Source organism: Erythranthe guttata, chromosome 10, assembly GCF_056151865.1.
Source record: "Erythranthe guttata isolate IM_541 chromosome 10, IM_541, whole genome shotgun sequence".
NCBI classification, from domain to species: domain Eukaryota; kingdom Viridiplantae; phylum Streptophyta; class Magnoliopsida; order Lamiales; family Phrymaceae; genus Erythranthe; species Erythranthe guttata.
The window spans coordinates 20,168,468-20,183,907 of NC_142542.1; the positions used below are offsets into that span (position 1 = coordinate 20,168,468).

The 15,440-nt window shown below is 35.9% G+C and overlaps 4 protein-coding genes, 1 long non-coding RNA gene and 2 other non-coding genes across 17 annotated transcripts; 2 read left to right on the top strand and 5 right to left on the bottom strand.

Moving 5' to 3' along the window:
- Positions 1-134: 134 nt before the first annotated feature.
- LOC105955190 (ethylene-responsive transcription factor ERN1) lies at positions 135-1,285 on the top strand. The gene has a single exon (XM_012978893.2). It carries the CDS (start codon positions 222-224, stop codon positions 1,083-1,085), a length of 864 nt encoding a protein of 287 aa, XP_012834347.2. The 5' UTR covers positions 135-221; the 3' UTR covers positions 1,086-1,285.
- Positions 1,286-2,081: 796 nt separating this feature from the next.
- Positions 2,082-4,142, top strand: CSD3 (copper/zinc superoxide dismutase 3). 8 transcript variants are annotated; one of them, XM_088824538.1, is made up of 7 exons: positions 2,082-2,345; positions 2,488-2,619; positions 2,790-2,885; positions 2,970-3,001; positions 3,100-3,175; positions 3,268-3,321; positions 3,913-4,142. In XM_088824538.1, the coding sequence occupies exons 1-7, from the start codon at positions 2,243-2,245 to the stop codon at positions 3,939-3,941; spliced, it is 522 nt and encodes a 173-aa protein (XP_088680664.1). In that variant the 5' UTR covers positions 2,082-2,242; the 3' UTR covers positions 3,942-4,142. The 8 variants fall into 8 exon arrangements, with proteins under 8 accessions (XP_088680664.1, XP_088680665.1, XP_088680666.1 ...); XM_088824539.1 differs by having other exon boundaries at positions 2,157-2,345; positions 2,491-2,619; XM_088824540.1 differs by having other exon boundaries at positions 2,158-2,345; positions 2,497-2,619.
- Positions 4,143-4,273: 131 nt separating this feature from the next.
- NCBP (Putative cap-binding protein) lies at positions 4,274-8,148 on the bottom strand. The gene is made up of 6 exons (XM_012978983.2): positions 6,406-8,148; positions 5,741-5,836; positions 5,532-5,636; positions 5,364-5,441; positions 4,809-4,928; positions 4,274-4,703 (listed from the first exon to the last, which is right to left on the bottom strand). Exons 1-6 carry the CDS (start codon positions 6,508-6,510, stop codon positions 4,572-4,574), a joined length of 636 nt encoding a protein of 211 aa, XP_012834437.2. The 5' UTR covers positions 6,511-8,148; the 3' UTR covers positions 4,274-4,571.
- Positions 8,149-8,637: 489 nt separating this feature from the next.
- Positions 8,638-9,645, bottom strand: LOC105955269 (uncharacterized). Its single transcript, XR_001172609.2, has 2 exons — positions 9,426-9,645; positions 8,638-8,908 (listed from the first exon to the last, which is right to left on the bottom strand). It is a non-coding gene; the product is annotated as an uncharacterized LOC105955269 (long non-coding RNA).
- On the bottom strand, positions 9,024-9,104 carry LOC148767791 (small nucleolar RNA SNORD36). Its single transcript, XR_016034128.1, has one exon. It is a non-coding gene; the product is annotated as a small nucleolar RNA SNORD36 (small nucleolar RNA).
- On the bottom strand, positions 9,363-9,493 carry LOC148767792 (small nucleolar RNA U19). Its single transcript, XR_016034156.1, has one exon. It is a non-coding gene; the product is annotated as a small nucleolar RNA U19 (small nucleolar RNA).
- Positions 9,646-10,603: 958 nt separating the features above from the next.
- On the bottom strand, positions 10,604-14,942 carry LOC105955270 (non-canonical heme oxygenase HOZ, chloroplastic). 4 transcript variants are annotated; one of them, XM_012978990.2, is made up of 12 exons: positions 13,095-14,942; positions 12,963-13,022; positions 12,732-12,818; positions 12,517-12,615; positions 12,331-12,426; positions 12,184-12,249; positions 12,016-12,106; positions 11,697-11,764; positions 11,527-11,592; positions 11,030-11,080; positions 10,863-10,927; positions 10,604-10,748 (listed from the first exon to the last, which is right to left on the bottom strand). In XM_012978990.2, the coding sequence occupies exons 1-12, from the start codon at positions 13,113-13,115 to the stop codon at positions 10,691-10,693; spliced, it is 828 nt and encodes a 275-aa protein (XP_012834444.2). In that variant the 5' UTR covers positions 13,116-14,942; the 3' UTR covers positions 10,604-10,690. The 4 variants fall into 4 exon arrangements, with proteins under 4 accessions (XP_012834444.2, XP_088680662.1, XP_088680663.1 ...); XM_088824536.1 differs by lacking the exon at positions 12,963-13,022 and having other exon boundaries at positions 13,095-13,240; XM_088824537.1 differs by having other exon boundaries at positions 12,963-13,103.
- Positions 14,943-15,440: the final 498 nt, after the last annotated feature.

Here is a 15,440-nt window from a genome sequence, read left to right on the forward strand (position 1 = left end):
GCTTGCTGCATTAACCAAAAGTTAACTAACAAACAAACACTAAACAATTTGAGATTGATTAAACAAACAAATGTCCATCACTCTCTCTCTCTCTCTCTCTCTCTCTCTATATATATATATATATATAACTACTACACACACTACTACACTAGTTATTGTTAACAAGAAAAACAAAAACATACACAAAACTCCTCTCAAAAACAAAAGTTTGGGTTCTTCCAATGGAAATCCACTTTCAAGATCAGAAAGCAACAAAGATCCCATTGAGCACCAAAACATGCAAAATGAAATCAAGAAACAACAACAACAAATTCATCGGTGTGAGACAAAGACCTTCCGGAAGATGGGTTGCCGAGATTAAAGACACTACCCAGAAGATTCGGATGTGGCTTGGTACTTTTGAGACCGCCCAAGAAGCTGCTCGTGCATATGACGAAGCCGCCTGCCTTCTTCGTGGCTCAAACACCCGCACAAATTTCGTTACTCACGTTTCTGCAGACTCCCCACTTGCCTCGCGGATAAAGAATATTCTCAACAGCAAGAAAATCATTAATGCAAAGGAAAACCCGAAAAGGAGCCAAGAATCGTCTATAAGTCATCAAGATATAATTGATAGGGATTATAGTACTACTACTACATTGACTTCCACGAGTAGTCCTGCTTATCATCATACCAACACAAGTGATGCTGCTGCTGAGTCATTTTCATTTGTTGTTGATAAGGTAAAAGATTGCACCCAAGTGATTGATGATGTCTATAAACCTGATTTGAGCACTTGTGTGGCTGAGCTTGATCCGGGGACGGCTCAGTCTGGCTTAGCATGGGATTTTGATGATTGTGTAGGAGGAGGAACTGATGATCGGTTTTCGTATGCACAAGAGTTGTTGGAATTGCCTAAGAATGTGAACCTTATTATCAATGAGAATTCGGACATGGAGTTGTCGGAATTTGAGAGAATGAAGGTCGAGAGACAAATATCAGCATCGCTATATGCAATAAACGGTCTGCACGAGTACATGGAGACAGTGTATGATCCAAGTGAAGCCTTTTGGGATCTGCCTCCACTATGTCCCCTGTTAAGCTAGACCTAGACCACCAATCATTTTCTGCTCAATGTATCATCCATCAATTTGTCTTCTTTAATGTTTTTTTTTTTCAATTACTAAAAAATAATCATGAAACTTTTCTAGTATTTCCCACTCAATTTGTGATCCCTTTGTACAATTAAAGTTTGTCAAACTCAACCATAATTTGATATACAAGTCACATCTTCATCAATGAATAATTCTCTTGTATAAATACAATTGCAGATACTCATGAATTTTTTGGTTCTTTGGTTCCTTATCTCCAAATAAACCATTGAATCATCATCATCATCATCATCATAAGTTAGAAAAGTTATTTAGTTTCTGGTCCAACAAATCTTCAACGGTGCATAATTCATTTCTAACATGCCAAAAATCAGCCTAAAAACACAAGTCTCCATCCCAATCATCAAACTAAAAGCCACATTCTCCATTCCACAACCCACATCCTAGTTATAGGAATAATCAGATTAATCAATAATTGTTCGTTGATTAACTTGAATTTTCTTCAAAAGCCGTATATATAAACTGTAAAGGCAAAATAAATAAATAAATGTTTAAAAAACTAATACCAAAGAAAAAATATACTTATTTTATACAAACTTTGTGCAAATTTTATTTTAATATTTGCTACAATCTATCCTAACAATTTCTTTTTTATTTTTCAAAACTTTCCAATTGTTTGTGAATTGTTTAATGATTTTTTGAACAAAAAAATTGTGACATACATAGTATAGTATCAGAATTTTTGTGATTTAATTTCACGATTCAAAAAGAAGTATTTAAATTTTTTTAAAGGGAACCTTTAGGTTAAAATACACCATAACTAAATTATTAGTATTTTCTCAAAAACTTTCCAATTGTTTATAAGTATTTTAATGATTAAAATAAAACCAGCATGTGCTGTATAATATGTAGACGTATTTTTGTAACTTAGTTTGAGGACTAAAAAAATTAGTGAAGTGCTACACAATTGAGATCAACATAAAAAAGTTAGAACCCAAATTAATTGATTTTACAGTGAAATTCCAAGTTCACTACATATAATAAAACAAAAAAAAAAAAAAAAAAAAAAAAGGAAAAAAAAAGGAAAATGAAAATGGTTTTGTTAGTTATCGCAGAAGGAGGATAATCATCGGGAGTTTAAGAATAGTGGAATGGGCGGCTCTATCAAAGCGGTTGCCGTCATCTCCGGCGGAGACAACGTTAAAGGCTTCATTCAATTCATCCAAGACCCTGCTGCTGCTGCTGCTGCTGCTGGTTATTTCCTTTTTCTTTTTCTCTCTCTCTCTCTCTAACTTTTGATTGGTTGTTTGTGAGAGAGTATGATTAGATAGATACAAATAGTGTTTTGTACTGAAATCGGAAATTGGAGGAGAGTTTCACTTAATTATATATACAGAAGGAGGAGGAGGAGGTGGAGGAGGAGGAGGTGGAGTCCATGTGAAAGGAAGAATTAGTGGTCTGAATCCGGGACTCCATGGCTTTCATATTCATGCCCTTGGTGACACCACTAATGGCTGCAATTCCACTGGTTCAGTGATATATATATATATATATATATATATATATATATATATATATATATATATATATATATATATTTATACTCTCTCTCTCTAGAACTCTCTCTCTCTCTCTAGATCTCTGTGTGTGTTGAATATACATAATGATGATATATATTCTCAACTAAACTAATTTCAGGACCTCATTTCAATCCATTAAACAAGGTCCATGGATCTCCTTTAGATGCCGAGCGTCACGCTGGTGATTTGGGAAACATTATGGCTGGCTCAGATGGTATGCAATTTGTTCTCTAATTCATCACTCCATTAACCACCACCTTAACTATATTTAATTTACTTTTTTACACATTGCAAACAGGGGTTGCTCACATTAATATCGCAGATACACAGGTAATCCATCCATCCTTGTAAGAGTTCATCGACCAACTCATGGTTGTAATAATAAATATCTTATGATAAATGTAAATTGCATCAATTCTTATTCACAGATTCCACTAAGTGGTCAGCATTCGATTTTAGGAAGAGCTGTTGTTGTGCATGCTGATGCTGATGACCTCGGAAAAGGTATCAAATATCAATCACCATTGGATTCCACTCTCATCACAAAAACTCCATTCATTTCTTCTGTCCCTAACTCTGTATGAACCAAATCACAGGTGGACATGAACTCAGCAAGACAACAGGCAATGCGGGTGCAAGAGTTGGATGTGGTAATTAATGTATTATTATTTATTAATAAGCCTATTAGTAGAGAATAGAGATAGATACTCTGTTTCCCTTTCTATGCGGGTTTTTCATTCGTATGATTTATGGTCTGCACTCCATGGCGGTAAGTGGTCATAATGTTATAACCTGGAGGATTTTGAGTCAGCAGATCTTATATTAAGTTCTTGAGTATTAGTGAGGAAAATCTTTTCATGACTTTCTAGTACATGTGTTGTGTTCTCTTCTATGTATCTGATGTGCAGTGCGTAATTCTCATGCGTGTACCCCTTTTTGTTTAAGGAATTTCGATCCAATGGCAGGTGAAAATTGTGTGTGGTCATTGCAGAAAGTGTTCTCTGTGAAATTTCTTGATTCTACATGGTATCACAATTCTATGTGGCTTACCTTTTACGGGTGTCTTTTTCTCTTCGATTCTTGACTATTGTACTACTGCAATTCTGTCTCACATTGTTTGTTGGCACTTAAATTGGTTGGCCACTGCATTCAGTTGCATTGCTTTGGGGCTAACTGATGCTAACAAGTAGAACCTGCCTGCAGATTGTTTGCTAATATTTTTCCACTTCCATGTTTGGCAGGAATCATTGGGCTTCAGTCATCAGTTTAGAAGGGCATCTGAGTTTCTACCGCAACACCTAATAAATAACACAAGCTACTGCTGAAAGTATTGCCTTTTCTATGTTTTATTACCATAACACAAGCTACTGCTGAAAGTATTGCCTTTTCTATGTTTTATTACCGGAACTTGTTGATAAGAATTCAATAGTTTCTTTTGTTATTGGATTACACCAGGTTTCTTGTCTCTGAAGGGGGAAAGGTGATCGATATATATATACATACATCCAATGATGCTACATTATTCCATTACCACAAGTGATTTGAGGTGTGAATGATGACATTAAAAAACAAGAGCAACCTCATTCAAGTCCAAGGCAATACTGAGAAGAAATAATGCATTCTAAAACCCATGAAATTAATGACATACTGGATTTAACATAGTACTTGTAAAACATAGAAATAACATCATAGATTTGAAAAGTATCAACAAAATGTAAAGAGATACAGAACATGAAACATGCCGATCATGTGGTTAGACGAACATCACTACGTTGCAACCTGTTTAACTTTCATTCATTCCTGGTCGGACCATTTGGATGATCATACAAAGTCTCTACTAGAATACAATAAGCAAAACAGCATTCATTGCAACTTCATTTCCCCCACAGTGGCAAATTCCCTATCCTCTCAACCAAGTGTTGCGATACGAGGAGTTGTCTCTTAGTGAGGCATCATGGGGCTTGTATTCCATCACATAGCTGTTTGGGAGCTTTAAATGTCGCTTAATAGAATCCCTCAGTGCCATCACAGCCTGTTCATTCACCAAAAAAACAAAGAAAGAGCTAGTGTGTTTAATACAATGGTTGCCAATAATCCACAAGATATACAAGGTTTAATTACAACCAAAAAAGCTAACCTGATGGTCAGATGCATTGCGATTCCACACGCTCAATATATCCTCATTGAAACGGATGCTTAGTACTGCGCCGCAAATGTTTTCACCGTAATCAAGTTGATCTCCAACCAATGCTAGAACCTGTAAATCCATATCCATCAAACAACAAATGATCAATTTTAGACATGTACACAATTTCAAACCTATTACTGATAACAAATGCTGACATAGCATATTCAACTCTCAAGCCAGGACATGTCACCGTGCGTGGCTAATTTGATATATAGACACAATGACAATGATATAATCTTACAACACTCCGCCAAATCAAAATACGAATTACTTAGTCACGCCCATAAAAGATATCCAAAGTACCAATATTAGACAATTAAGGCAACTGAAGAAAACAATGAGACCATGGGATAGACACATTGAAAAAAAGAACTGATTAACACCTGGACATGAACATTCTCAAGTAATCTGGAGTATGTGAGACCAACTAATGTACATGCAATGGCAATATTTTCATAACATAGGAGGATTTGAATACCACTATTAAGTAAGAATATGCCATACCAGGTCCTCCCAAAAACGCCCTGACACAACCTTCTTGAATCTAATAATCCATTTTCCACCATTGCAATTGGCAGAATCCTGACATATTTAAAGAGAAAAAGATAGGTATGTTAGACGATGTATGTGCTTCCCCTTGAAAACAAAAATCCATAACCTGTAAACACTTACCTCCCACAGTGGACGAATACCCTCTTTGAATAGATGCAAATCTGTTGGGCTCGGCAATGTGGAGGCGCGAGCTAAGTGACAATAACTGACCCAAAATGCTTCGACCTGATACCCAGTTGATATGTAATAAGGATGGATTAGAGGGTACATAAAACTCATGCTGAGGTGATGTCTAAGGCTACAACCGAGATTAAAAGAGAAAAACTTACTGAGCTGAAATCCACAATCTTCTTTATGTTGTCCTCGTATGATGTCTGAGTTCTGACTCCGGGGGTTCGACGAGTGTACCAAAATACAAATTTTTGCTACGATCACATATATAGAATGTGGTAAGTATAACAGAATTTGCAATGCGCGTCATGAAGAACATTTTAACAATAACTCAACCCATAATAAAAGTCCATCTAAGTAGTTCCAATACAATCATTTGATATTGTTTTAGGAAAATCCTGTGTTTGAAATTAGAGCCTCTTAACCTAAAGGAGAACAGCAGCCCAAATGTATGAGATAAGAAAGAGGAATTAGAAGAGTGATGTTATTTGAAATTGCATAGTAAATCGATTCAGTAGCAAAAGGATCAACTAGATAACAAAAGGCATATGGAGGACATCATTTGGGGGTTGTTGTTATCTTAAATTAGCTTGTAAGTCATATCCTCGAAATAATATTTGATTATGAATGCGGCATAAAAAGAGAAGCCCTATTTTGAATGAGGTGAGTATATTCATTTGAATACGATAAAAGCGAGGAACATGTAAAATTGATAGGAAACAACCATGAAACAAAGGAAACTGGAAAGGAAGCATAGATTGATTGACATGACAGGAGCATCATAGAGAGAGAAAGCGAGAGAGAGAGATGAAGAGAGACTCACTCTGAGAGGATGGAGACCGGCCTTGAGATCGAGGGCAACGCGTTCTCTATCTTCGTCGGGCTGATAAGTGTTGTCGAATTCCTTTTTTCCTGATGCTAATTCCATTTCCTCGCTCCTATCAACTCTCCAGCCCTAACTTCCTGTATGTGAATTCTGAATTGGGATGGAAGGAGGATGGATACAAGTGAACGTGGGCTAAGGCTTGATTGCTTCCAATTTGGGCTTACCTCTTAGGCCCATTGAATATTTTATTTCAGAAAAAATATTATCATTTCATTTGAGATAAAATCTCCTCCGTCGTCTTTTCTTTTTACAAAAATATCATCACAATTTTGTTAGTTGTTAATGTAATAAGGACTTGTTCATCTTCTCAATAAAATGGTCCGCCCATTTTTCAACACTCAATTAATATAAAATATCAATTGAGTCGATTGATATGATATACAAAACTAACTCAATTAATTTACAAGGACAATTTGGTAAAATCTAACTACCATAGAGGACTTATTAACTAAATGAAAACATAAATTTAGAATTTTTTTATCGAAACCAAAAATAATATATATACTCAGACGAACGCCTGTATAGAAGAAAAGAAAAAACGAGGTCTACGATTAACAATAGAATTCATTCCATAAATCAACAATTTGATAATATTGTTGATTGGATTGATGAAATAAAAGAATGGATCTCCAAGACTAAGTCATGGATGTATTAGTATTAAACCTCATATGCTTGGTATTATTAGTATCGTTTCTGTTGTTGCAGTGTCGCATATATCAATCAGCTTTTCGATTCAACTTTTTTTCTAATTTTGAGTGTGGGACCGGGAGCGCTTCCTCTCCAGGGCCTTCCAGCCCAGCACACTCTGACGACGATTCCTTCGGGATCCAAGTCATAGCGGAGCCTTTGCGAAATTCGCGGATGAGATCACCTATTTGTTTTTCGTGATCCCGAATCCACTGGTAAGGAAGATTATCGAGATTCACTACATCAGTAGGTGGAGCGGGAAAGGCTATTCCAGCCGGCCCCGCTTGCTCCACGACCGTAACAATGCCCATAGACGAAGTGCTTCGTTTCGCTGCAATCGCTTCGATCCACCCCCTCGGTGAAAAAGAGTAACACGTCCTGAAGAATTCCTACCAGCAGACTTCCCTGTACTCAAAGTGAATTGTCTAAGTGCTCTCCTTTCTCTCATCGTCTATCTCGTAATCATTCGATTCTCCATTCAAGCTAGTAAGCTTGTGAAGAAGCAAGCTATCCCCGCCCCGACGGTAGCTGCTAGCTTTCCCCATCTCTCCTAAACTTCCCCCGGTCTTCGGCCCGAGCTGTATGAGGCAGAAACTCGCCCCACGTACGGTTCGGAGGCGCTTAGACGCCCTTCACCAATCACGTCATCTAGTAAGTCCTAGTACTATGTTCTCCAAGCTTGACTATAATAGAATAGGCAGTCCTTTTAGAGAACAGTAGTTGGGTTAGCTCTGCCTTGTTGTGATAGGGGGCTGAGGGGTGACCGGTCAGTCAAAAAATAGGTTAACAAAAAAAAGGTGTGTCTGGTCTGGTGTAGCTAATGTGACTTTCTCGACCTCTGAGATGAATACTTGAGGCTAGGAAAGCTTCATCCCATAGGAACTTAAATATCTTCCACTCGAAGATCTAGTTTCAGTAGGGGAGGATCCGGGCAAAATCAATCTTTTTTTGAAAAAAGTTATACAGCACAGATAATATCAGACTCAGAGAGATGAAGAAGAGGGGGAATAGAAGGAATGAAACTGTGCGTAGAAACAACGGTAAATATCATCTCTGTCTTGGTACTTGCCCGAAGACGACGAATCAATCAGTGAATTTCTATGAGCTGAGGAAACTCGAATTAGGAAATCGAATAGGAACAAAAATACAAAGAAATGCAAGGGTCTCGAATTCGATTTATTTGTATTGTATATGAACCGAATCTTGTCTATTTCAACTTCGACTTTTTGTTCTTTCAACCAACCAATTTAACCTTTCAAATATGTATGAAGTATTAACATTATTTTTGAAAAAAAGAAAAAAAAGTGACCGACCTGCTGTAAAACTTATCCGGGGCAACCCCGTACTCAATAATGTATGGAATGGAGGCGGTCTTGCCATTAGAAATGAAATACTTTGGGGGTGCATATATCAATCAGCTTTTGGGGTCTGTATTTGTTTGAAATAAGATGCATGAGTAAAATGGTCTAGTGTACGCAATCATTCTGTCAAATGGCATCTTGTAAGAAGACAATAATTTCATTATCTATTTACAATAATTGCCATTAATTCAAAAATAAAACTAGTTTATTACAAAAGACATGAAATGCAGAGGAAACACATATTCAGTACAAGAAAGATTTCATTACAACATCTTCTTCTAGATATTCAACAAACACGGATGGGGCACTTGTCATGTGTACAAATACAGAGCAGCAACAATCATCAACCATCTCCCAGCAAATATCAACCCATGTAAGTGCATCACTGCCACCTGCTCATTCAAAACCAAATAAATTCACAAGCCTAATTATTTATGAACATAGATAGATAAAACAGGTATGGTGATCAATATCAAAAATGTTATATAAGTAAATAAGTGTTGTTGCAGGGCATCAGTTTTAAAAAGCTCGAATTTAATAGCTTCATGATTTGATAAGCACAAATTCATTGAATATCATCATCTGCCCTGCCCCCACACACAAAACAACAACACTTAAGAAAACATCACATCGAGTTTATGAAAAAACAACATGTTGAACCAGAATGAATGAATACATACAAAATAAGCATGTATAAAGAATACTGGGAAAGGAAAATGAAATAATTCATCACCCACAAAAAGGAAAGGTTCATTTTAATTTTGTTATACGCCTCCGTCTGAACCGAATGGTAAGAAAAAACTACCAATCCAGTTATTCAAGAGGCGATGTATATATTAATTCAGAAGATGTTTAAGGCTGTTTGTAGGAAAGGTTGACGAAACAGCAAACCGATCCAACCAAACAGACCTTAAAATTACCAGCTCTAGTAAAGAACTGAAATCCATGATACTTTAGGCCTCCTAACTAAGCCTGCTACGAGATGGATTTGATGATGATTAACATCATCATCATCCTCATATGACTACTCAAAAGAGGCACTAACAACGTAAGTAACCACCAACCAATAAAAATTAAATAATTAATTATTTCATCAATCATCAAATCTTAAAAGAGAAACGAAAACAAGACACAATAAAATACAATCCAAAGATCTGAGTTGATGCTTCAGGGGATGTGGCTGCGAGGAGCATAAATACAAGAAGAGAGATAGAAGAACGGAAGCTGCTGCTAGGGTTTTGAGATCTTGTGGCCCAGCCCATAATATAGTATAGGTTTACAGTTTACTACTAATATCTGATTCATTAAATGCTTCTTCGGACTTTGGGCCACACAAACTTACAGGCCCAATCTATTTTAAAGAAAAATATCATAATATCCTCGAGTACTCTGTGTTGAATGACCATCTCAACTAAAATCTTAAGTTTTTAGTGAAATGTATCATTTAATATTAATGTATTCATTCATACAAAGGAGAATTAAGGAGAACGAAGAGAGGAATAATATTCATTCAAGAGTATTTTGTGAAACCGATTATGTGTTGCATAAAACAACACCAAACAATTCCCGCTACATTCCTCACAAACAAGATCCTTTTTCTCAACCGCCCACATACCACAAGGCAATGCGTGCATGCATATTTCCAAACAAGACAATGGTGAGTGGTATGGCCAAAGGTACGGTCTGTCGAGCAAATAGAAAGATCGAGCGAGGAAGATTTCATGGCCATGAAAGCTTGCATGCAGAAAGATACACAAAGAACAAGATTTAGAGTAATATTTATATGTTTATTTGGTAATGGGTATATGGAAAAATGTGAAAATGGATGGGGATGGCTAACAGACGTGTCTTTTTGAGAGGTATCAAGCTAGTGAGGGAGAATAAGACTTGTTGTAATAACATTAATATGTAATCTCTCTCTCTCTTAGCATTTTCATTTTACTTGGATAATAGTAAGACATCAGGGGACATGTCAGATGAACCCATATATATATATATATATATATATATATATATATATATATATATATATATATATATATATATGCATGTTACATGTAATTTACACAAAAATACAAACACGCAAGTTGTGTGAATAACAAGCAACTGATTTTGATTATAAGCATAAGTAGCAAGATAAGTGTAACACATGTGTAAATTGTTATTGTTCTCTTTCACTTGGCTTGGCTTTTGGCCGTTTGAAGCATCTCTATAATTAGTGTCTTCACATCCCTACACAAATAGTATGGAGGAACAACACTCAGAGAGAGATGAAACATATAATTCTAAGACATTGATATATGTATGTTAGGTTTTTCAAGTAGAAGAAAATACGACTCTACTCACTTTCTCTCTGTTGCACCCCTTGTAAAAGGGACTCGAAGCTTCAAAGTATTCCCTTCATACCCAGCCTACAATTAAATACGCAACATTTCATACAATTATTTGCAAAACACTATTTCAACCCAAATGATACAAGAAACATGTGAGTCGAAATTAAGAATATATATAACCTTCACACTGAAACCAAGACTGTCCACGTCCAACATGTATGCATATTCAACCTGCAAAATACAGTCATTTCAAAATTCTTGCTTCTTTTTCTCAAGGATTACCACAACATATTCTGAACACTAATATACAAAGGTACGTACTTTTTAACTACATCAAAACTACTTCTTCGTTTATTAGCTACCAAACAAAAACACATACAAAAAATGTGCTACTATATGTGATTCAATGATCATATAATGTTGATCCCAATTTAATTTTATATATGCAACTCATACGCACCTAATCACTGTAATATGTTCTGTCCACAAAAAATACCATCTCTCTCAAAGGAACAATGACATTCTCCTTGTTTACAAATAATGTATGCAAACAATTAATGTTGTCAGTCCAAGTCCCATAATTAGTTAAATAGAAAAGCGGCAAACCTGTGTTCTCTTGTCTGAGTGGATAAAATAAAAAACAAAAAAATCATCAAGAAATAAATTTAAACAAATACCGGGACTGAAGTGTAGTGCTGCACGATCAGCTTAGTATCTTCCGAATGATCCTTATTCATATGAGACTGGAAAATGAAAAAAAGAATCGACGCTAAAATCATTTAAAAGAGAGTTGCCACACAAAAAAAAACATTAATAAAAAAAATAGTATATCAGTGGGTGATCATACCGCTATAGGCTTAGAAAATTGATATATAGGATCCACTTTCGCTGTTCGAAACTCATCTTCACTGAATTCTGAGATTTTTTGAATTAGTTAAAGGACAGGCAAGGAAAAAAAAAACAATAATGGGTCAACCACGGTGTTCGTTTCAACTTGGACAGTGTTGGAAACGTATGAAGGAGAAGGTTATGTATTTTTAAGCTGTTGTCAGAGTTGATTCCTCAATAAATAATGACCGTGCAATAAGCGTTTAGCTGAGGGAAAAAAATAAAAGACAATGGGGGAGGAAAACTGAATGAAGCAGATATAGTGTAAAATAACAGACCTCCAGATCTGAATAAAGCTGTGGCAACATCTGATACATATCTAACAACTTTAGGTTCAATGCGCAGGAATTGGAAGTCACCAAACTCCACCTTTGGACAAACATTAAGGTTATATAGGTTTAGAAGGTTCATACGACAAAACTAGAAATAATTGAGGCGTAAATTACCCAAAATGCATCGGGATGCTTCGTGGTGTATGCAGTACGAACAGCTTCCATATTGCTCTCAGAAACCTAAGTCATATGAGTTTCGAGGTAAAGTGGAGATATTGTAGAAGAATAGTGGGATATAGAGATGAACTGAATGTATCTTACTGGAAGGGCATCCCCCTGCACAGTGATAATTAGGTCAGTCCTGTCGTCTGGATCTTTTGCCACAAGCAATGAACATCTGGAATTTGCTAATAGGTCCTGCACCAATTATTAAATCTTCATTTTACAAACTTTTGACAAAAAAAAGTCGGTATTCTTAAAGGATAAGTTGAAGATGACAGAAAAGACCTTTGTATGAAGAGCCAAGTTACTAACAGCTATGATTGGAGATCCATAAGCATCACAAGCAAAGTCAATCATGGACCCCGATGGATACCCTTGGTACTTCTGTTGTTGTTCAATTCAGGTCGTTGGATTTTCCGATTTCCAGACAAGAAAGCAGGTTTTTAACAAAATTTACACATGCAGACAATACATAATGGGATCAATGAATTTTAGGTGACCTGAGAGAAAGTGGAGAGAAAACCGCGAGAGCTGTGATGGAGAAGTGTCTTAACTTCCTCAATAGGTGGAAGCCTAGCCGCTTTTTCCTGAGAAACAACAAATTATACCCCGATTTTTAAATTATTGGATTCTATGAACTCATCCACCAAAGTAAGCAACAAAGACAAGAAAAATGATTTTTTTTTCTCTTTGGTTTTTTGGGTTCGGGAAAAGAGAGAGAGAGAAGAGACCTGGTGATGATGGATGAGTTGAAAGATATCGTGATGAGTGTCATGGGCAGCAGGGGAACCCTACGCACGTGTGTAAGAAACAAACAAAATCAATTACCGCAGAATTCATCAAGGGTTATTGAGCAGACATACCTGAGTTGAAGAGGCGGCCATGGATTAGATTAGAAGATGGCGTATTAGAGCAGTGAGGTTGAGTATTTCTCTATTTCACTCTTATATTATATAATATAAGGATCTATAGTTTGTTTGGCATACCTTCCCTATAACCACTTTTTATGTATTGTATTGTATTGTAAGTTTGACGTTCTGGATATTTCCTTTTCTCCTTTTCAATTTTCTGACCAACCAACCAACTTGCACCACCATAATCATGGATTTATTTCCTTTGCAAATATGTACTAATCCCCCATACAAAACTAGTCTTTCTTCTTAATAATAGCCAATCACAAATTTGTTATAAAACCTGGATCAGCCCAATAACACAGCTACCATTCTTCAAACACCAACAATTTTACTAACTCTCTACATATCTTATTACTCTGTAAAAAGTTCATCTTATAAATTTATGACATCAACAAAGTTATCTAAAGGTGCAAACTTTGGATTTATATAAATATATATGCCCTCTTCCTCCTTGTTGTTCTCTGGCTGAAAATATCCAAAACCGCTCAAACATTTCAACTGTGAAAAAGGAGAATGCATTCTTGCTGCCGAACCCCGACATTGTTCTCTTGCAAGAGAACACCTCCTACATCAAGAGTATATTTTTTTCTGGAGCATTAGTTTTATATGCTGTTTCTCATTTCAAATAAGTATCATCACTCAGTTTAAACCACCGAGTCACAATTTCAACGACAATGGATATAATAGTAAAGTGACAAGTAGAAAGCAGATCAGGTATAGAGTTTAACAACATGAGAAAAGTGCTCAAAAAATATTCCAAATGCTCGATCGAAATGGTAAAAGAGTTGGATTAGAGCCTAAATAGTACCGCAACAAAGAAATACTTGTCACATAGTTTTCTCAAAAAAAGAAGCTTTGTATGGGTTTGGAAGAGGTTTGTTTATCATATATGTCTGATCGAAACAAGAAATTCCATAAACAATGACACACACACACACACACACACACAGTCTATTATGCAACATAAAATTGGATTCATAAACCGTAAAAATTACTGCTCAAAATCAAATTTTCAGAGCAACAAGCCAACAACAACAACAATTTAAGACATAAGTGTTCATCAATACAATCATCTTTTTTTCCCACAATGGAATTTGAACAACACTAATACCCAAACAAAGAAAAAGGAAGGAAGAAACTTGAACTTACATTGAGATCCATCGGAAACACAATTACAAGAAGCAAATAAAAATAAAAATAAAAAGAAGATCATCATCAAAGTGCACTGGTTACCTAATACCTATCAAAGGCAACACAATTATCATATCAAGAATCTCCTTTTCTTTCATCAGATCACGTGGAGTGATCCACTAGCCCCATAATTGTGCATAAAATTGAAAAAGAAGAAAAGGTAAAAAAAAAAAAAAAAAAAAGGAAAATGAATTAGATGAAAACTGTACAATCAGTCGGAGTGAAGGTCTTGGTCGAAATCATAAACGTCGAAATCGAAGGAAGAAGAAGAGGAGGAAGAAGAAGAAGAGGTAAAATAATATGGGTTGTTGGGAGGAGAGAAACAGAAGAAGGTCCAGAGACATAAAGCGAGGCGACGGAGATGCTGAAAGGGGAAGCAGAAGAGAAGGTGGAGGACTTGATCGGAGCTCAGCCGCTCCGGGTTGCAAGCTATGTATTGACACGCATTCGCCGATACCTTCGCTACCCCGACCACCAGGGGGCTGTTGAATACCATTTTCAATTTGTTGTTTTCTCTGAATTAGGAAATTATGTTTACATTTATCATTTATGTTTTGGCTTGGCGTAAATCTTGCTTTGATTTTGATGTATCCTAATCCTAATCCTAATCCGAATTGGAATTGGAGTTGGATGGGCTGGAAATAATAGAATAATTAGTAGCTGGGCCAAGTCAACCGCTGCTGCCTTTATCCAACCATTATTTCCAACAATTTTATCCAACAAAAATTAGTCTATGCCTCTACACTTTATATTTGAATTCGCATGAAAAAAAAAAAACATTAGACTGTCCCTATTCAAATAATCAAAACAAAACTATATTGATAATAATTTCTACAGCTTATTTTTATTAGACAAAGGAATATCCGGAACGTAACCCAACAAAAAAATAGATAAAACTCTTTTGAAATTTGTATTAAATTTCAAAGTTATGAAATTCTAACTATTACAAACTTATTTATAATGCTGAAAATCCTAATAAAATTAGAAATACCTTATTAGCTAGATGAATATGGCAAAAAATATTTTCCATTAACAATCTTTCACCTAATAAAATAGTAGGTTATTTTGCGCATCGTTTTGATCGATCTTAACTGAATAATAAAC